We start from the raw sequence: 4,943 nt of genomic DNA, 5'->3' as shown, positions 1-4,943 counted from the left end.
CCATTTTAACATACTTTATAGACAAACCAGGAAGAATACATTACTATGCATTTGGTACATTTAATAGTCCATTACATACAGGCCAAACAGCATGAGAAGCACTGTGGATTGTATGCTGCTTCTGCTATACTAGACCTTTATTCAACAGCATTATCTGCTCTATAGTCTTCATACTGAGGCAACTCCTCTTTTTATTGAACACATCTCCAGCTTTGGTGAATATGCGTTCGCATGGCACAGACGAGGCGGGAACGCTGAGGTACTTCCGAGCCAGCTGGAACAGGTGCGGGTACACCTTGGAGTGCTTCTCCCAGTAGTGCATGGGGTTCTCCACTCGGTTCAGGTACGGGTCACTGAGGTAGTGTTGTACCTCCACCGCTGCATCTGCCGTGCTGCTCTGAACACTCTGTGTCTCGCCCACTTTACTGTCAAACATCTCCCACAGACCCCCATCGTGGGACTTAGATGGAGATGTTGCCATGGAGACAGAAGTGGTTTCCATTGCCCAGGAGGAGGTCTGGGGTGATGTCGGGGAGGGCGTCGTCGACCCGGTGGTGGATGGCGGCAGAGTGTCGTCCTTGTCCGGATTTATCCGGATTAACGAGGCGCACTCGGAAGTGAGGAGCTTCACCGCCTCCTGAGCGTAGCCCTGGTTTCCGAAGGCCAACATTTTGAAGCGTGGGTCTAGGAGAGCAGAGAGAGCCAGGATTGGCTCGGTCTCCACCATACTGCAGCTCGTCTGAAGCTCCCTCTGCAGGTTAGACGCCAGCTGTGTAGCCGTAGGGTGTATGATGGCACCGTGCTTCTTCTCAAGGGTTATCTTCAGCATCCGGACAAGAGGAATGACCTTGGAGGCCGAGACGCGTTTCTCTGAGGCGAGCTCAGCTGTGGCCTGGTTGAAGGAACCCAGCACTCCGAGACACTGGTGGATGACCTCATAGTCAGCAGATCCCAGAGGGATGATGTCCGTGTCCAGGGTGCTGAGAGCAGCAGCCACAGACTCCCTCTGGTCAAAGACGCGTTCCAGCATAGAAAAGCTACTGTTCCATCTTGAGTCCACTTCCTGGATCAGCTTCTGCTCCGGCCTGCCTAGCTGCCCCTGCACCTCGGCTAACCTCATCTCTGCGTTCTGATTCAACTTGAAGAAAGCCACGATAGCCCGCGCTTGAGAGCGGATGTCCTGCAGCTCCAAAGTAGCCTCCATGGACCTCTTAATCACAAGGTTCAGGACGTGTGCAAAAGAGGGCAACTGGAGGATTCCTAGTTTCTGAACCGTGGCTACCATATTTTCGCTGTTCTCTGTGACAAATGCAGCGACCCTGCTGTGGAGGCCCCAGCTCGCCACCAGTTGGTTTTTGGCCTCCTCAATGTGGATCACTTTGTGGTTTTCAGGCAGCTTAGAAATCCCAAGGAGGAAAGTGGATAACTGGGCATTTTCTGCTACCAAATGCCCTGTCACTGAAATGTAACTGTGCTTGTCGATAGATGTCCACATGTCCGAAGTCAGGCTGACAAAGTCAGAAATTACCATCTGAGATACAACATTATCATTGATGAACTCACACCGAGACCCCACCATTTTCTTCAGCGCTTGCTTGTTTGGAAGATTGTAGCTTGGATCTAGCTTTTGGACGAAAGCAGCGAATCCCTCTTCCTCGACTACTGAAAATGGCTGGGTGTCTTTAACCAACATGTTGACTAGGGCATCATCCAGGTCCTCTTGTCTGGTGGTCCTGACTGTGAAATAAAACAGTATAATCAATTCATGTTGAATTAGATGTACAATGAATGGCAATCTAAATATAATAATTGATTGAAACTGGATGAAAACCATCTATCCTAAAGGAAACATACCTTGGATGTGGTGTCCAGCAGCAGCATTGTTTGTAAACATTGAGTTTAGTCCTGTAGTACCAGAGAACGATGAGTGGACTCCAGCACTACTAATTATTGAGTTAGAGAACGTTGAGTGGACTCCAGATGTTGAGTTGCTTGTGCTTGAGTGGGCTCCAGATGTTGAGTTGCTGTACCAGGCCTCGCTTGGGTGCCTTGATCGTAGGTGCCTTAACATGGCGGAGGTGTTTTTGTTGAAGCTTAGCCGTTGTGAACAGAGGGCGCACTGAACCTTATTAGGTGTCACTAGAGTGAAGTGGTCCCACACCAGTGAGAAGGCTCTCTTAAACTCAGTCATCGTCTGACCTGCAAAATAAAAAAATAAACAACTTCATCAATCATCTTGCCGCAGCAATGTAGTAAACAGATCGAAATTATTTGGGTTGCTGATGGGAAACAACTGTTACTAGGTGTAAATAATTAGGCTTGTGTGAGCTACGTGTAACGTTATTAGAAAATGTGTAGTGGGCATGATTTACAATACGAAGGAAAAACAGGAAATCTAGCTAATGTTACATTTCTACTAATCTGAACAGCGCTTGTGTGTAGCTAGCTAGTTGGCTAGCTACATAAACCTCAAACAGGGCAGAAAATGAAATAAAAGGATCAGGATTGGAAGTCACAACGTTACACCTTCAGCTGACATGATGGGGTTCACACGTTCAGGTCTGTACTAGCCATAGAGATCCATTCTAATGCTATGGTGCTAGTAACTAGTTAACGTTAGCTAGCTGTGTGGGTATGTTGAGCAAGGCTTAGGTCTGTTGGACAAGTTAAATGTCGGACAAGTAGCTAGCGTTGTGTCTGTGTTTGGCATCGTCATTTTATTTTAAAACAACAGGAGTGCATGGTTGCAAATATTAACTTACCTTCTTTGATTATTCGTAATTGAATGTAAAATATATAGTCATTGAGCGCTGTGTGTTTCTGAGCGCGCGATTTGATGATGTACGTCGCAGAATTACGTCACCTCCGATTTTCGAACCGCTTACTGCCAGCTGTTTTGACCGACTGAGTGGGTTCGTTCGAGTTTATGTCAATTACCGATCGTCACCGCATTTCAAAGTGAGTTACATTATAGGATAATTGTCCCACTAGCGCCTACATGTCGACTGCAATAACTTTACAGAAATCATGTGATCAAAGGTCATTAAGTTTTGACTGCAGTTGACAGCAAGTTTCTGCAGTTGCTCTTCACCAACTTCATCCTGCAGCCATCGCCTGAATTATGGCAGGCTCTAGTATCAACCAGTCATTACAGTGTTGTTTGACCCACCTGAATGTCACCAAAGACATGACTGAAACAGTAATTGATTGTACAATGAACACACATATGATTTCAGTTTGTGAGTGTGTAATATGGGGTTTGAGCCATGTTTATTTCGGCATTGTAATGAAAACTTTCTTTATCAACACTTCCATGTTGATCTGAGCCTTGCTATTGGAATACCACATTCGTGTCCAACTTTCGGATGTCACAGATGCACCTCCCCCGACTTCACTCCTTGACTTGTTTTTCACCTTACTACTCAAATGTGTCTTTTCTGACATTAGCAAAAGTTGTTTCAAATCTTAGTTTAAAGTAGATTCATTTTCATTAATCTATTGACATCTATTGACAGTCTGTATTGTAAACTTTTGTCACAGTTAGTCTATGTGCTGGGACTGCTCAACCCAGACCCTATAGGCTAGGAATTCCACGATAATGGAATTAGGCTTTGACTAAGATTTTTCACTTTAAAATGTATTCCAAACAAAAAACATTGATTTCAGAGTTTAACAAACCATACAATTCTATGCACAAGGACTACTTTGAACAATTTACAAAGAACATTTCACAAAAGCACATTCACTGGAAGAAATGTGCAGATGCAAAGTTTGGTAAACAGAATTATGGTAAAATCTCCCTCATATCTTTTTTAAACATGGTCGCATAAAAAAACTATCTCCTCCGAATTAAAATTCAAAGATGTCTGCAGAAAGAATGGGATGTCAGCTATGACATGACACCTTGAGTTTGAATACATTTAATTTGGTTATTGAATTACAGTAGGTGAAGTGGATTTACATCCGGTAATGGAATTAATCTAACAGAATTACATCATGGGTCCCTGATCTGTACTATACAGAAATGCATTATTATGGAAAGGAAAATCTTAATGCTACAGCATGCAATGACATTCTAGATGATTCTGTGCTTCCAACTTTGTGGCAACAGTTTGGAGAAGGCCCTTTCCTGTTTCAGCATGACAATGCCCCCGTGCATAAAGCGAGGTCCATACAGAAATCGTTCGTCGAGATCGATGTGGAAGAACTTGACTGGCCTGCACAGAGCTCTGACTTAAACCCAATCGAAAACCTTTGGGATGAATTTTCGTGAAGAGGGCACGACAAAACCTATTCCCCCTCAGGAGACTGAAAAGATTTGGCATGGGTCCTCAGATCCTCAAAAGGTTCTACAGCTGCACCATCGTGAGCATCCTGACTGGTTACATCACTGCCTGGCAACTGCTCGGCCTCCGACCGCAAGGCACTACAGAGGGTAGTGCGAAGGCCCTGTACATCACTGGGGCCAAGCTTCCTGCCATTCAGGACCTCTATACCAGGCCGTGTCAGAGGAAGGCCCTAAAAATTATCAAAGACTCCAGCCACCCTAGTCATAGACTGTTCTCTCTGCTACCGCACAGCAAGCGGTACCGGAGCACCAAGTCCAGGTCCAAGAGGCTTCTAAACAGCTTCTACCCCCAAGCCGTAAGACTCCTGAACACCTAATCAAATGGCCACCCAGACTATTTGCATCCCCCCTTTACACCGCTACTACTCTCTGTTGTTATCATCTATGAATGTCACTTTAATAACTCTACCCACATGTACATATTACCTCAACTAACCGGTACCCCCGCACATTGTCTCGCTATTGTTATTTTACTGCTGCTCATTAATTACTTGTTACTTTTATTTCTTCTTCTTATCCGTATTTTTTAAAACTGCATTGTTTGTTAGGGGCTCGTAAGTAAGCATTTCACTGTAAGGTCTACACCTGTTGTATT

The 4,943-nt window shown here is 44.8% G+C and overlaps 1 protein-coding gene across 1 annotated transcript; it reads right to left on the bottom strand.

Moving 5' to 3' along the window:
• On the bottom strand, nucleotides 1–2,845 carry LOC115171273 (zinc finger BED domain-containing protein 6). Its single transcript, XM_029727927.1, has 3 exons — nucleotides 2,763–2,845; nucleotides 1,855–2,199; nucleotides 1–1,737 (listed from the first exon to the last, which is right to left on the bottom strand). The coding sequence occupies exons 2-3, from the start codon at nucleotides 2,189–2,191 to the stop codon at nucleotides 125–127; spliced, it is 1,950 nt and encodes a 649-aa protein (XP_029583787.1). The 5' UTR covers nucleotides 2,192–2,199; nucleotides 2,763–2,845; the 3' UTR covers nucleotides 1–124.
• Nucleotides 2,846–4,943: the final 2,098 nt, after the last annotated feature.

This window comes from Salmo trutta, chromosome 32 (assembly GCF_901001165.1).
Source record: "Salmo trutta chromosome 32, fSalTru1.1, whole genome shotgun sequence".
In the NCBI taxonomy this organism is placed as follows: domain Eukaryota; kingdom Metazoa; phylum Chordata; class Actinopteri; order Salmoniformes; family Salmonidae; genus Salmo; species Salmo trutta.
This window is presented reverse-complemented; position numbering and strand designations above follow the sequence as displayed.

Coding starts and splice junctions, on each gene's coding strand:
- LOC115171273 (XM_029727927.1), bottom strand. CDS start 2,191: ATGACTGAGTTTAAGAGAGCCTTCTCACTGGTGTGGGACCACTTCACT. Junction 1,738..1,854: donor TGCTGGACACCACATCCAAG/GTATGTTTCCTT, acceptor TTTATTTCACAG/TCAGGACCACCAGACAAGAG.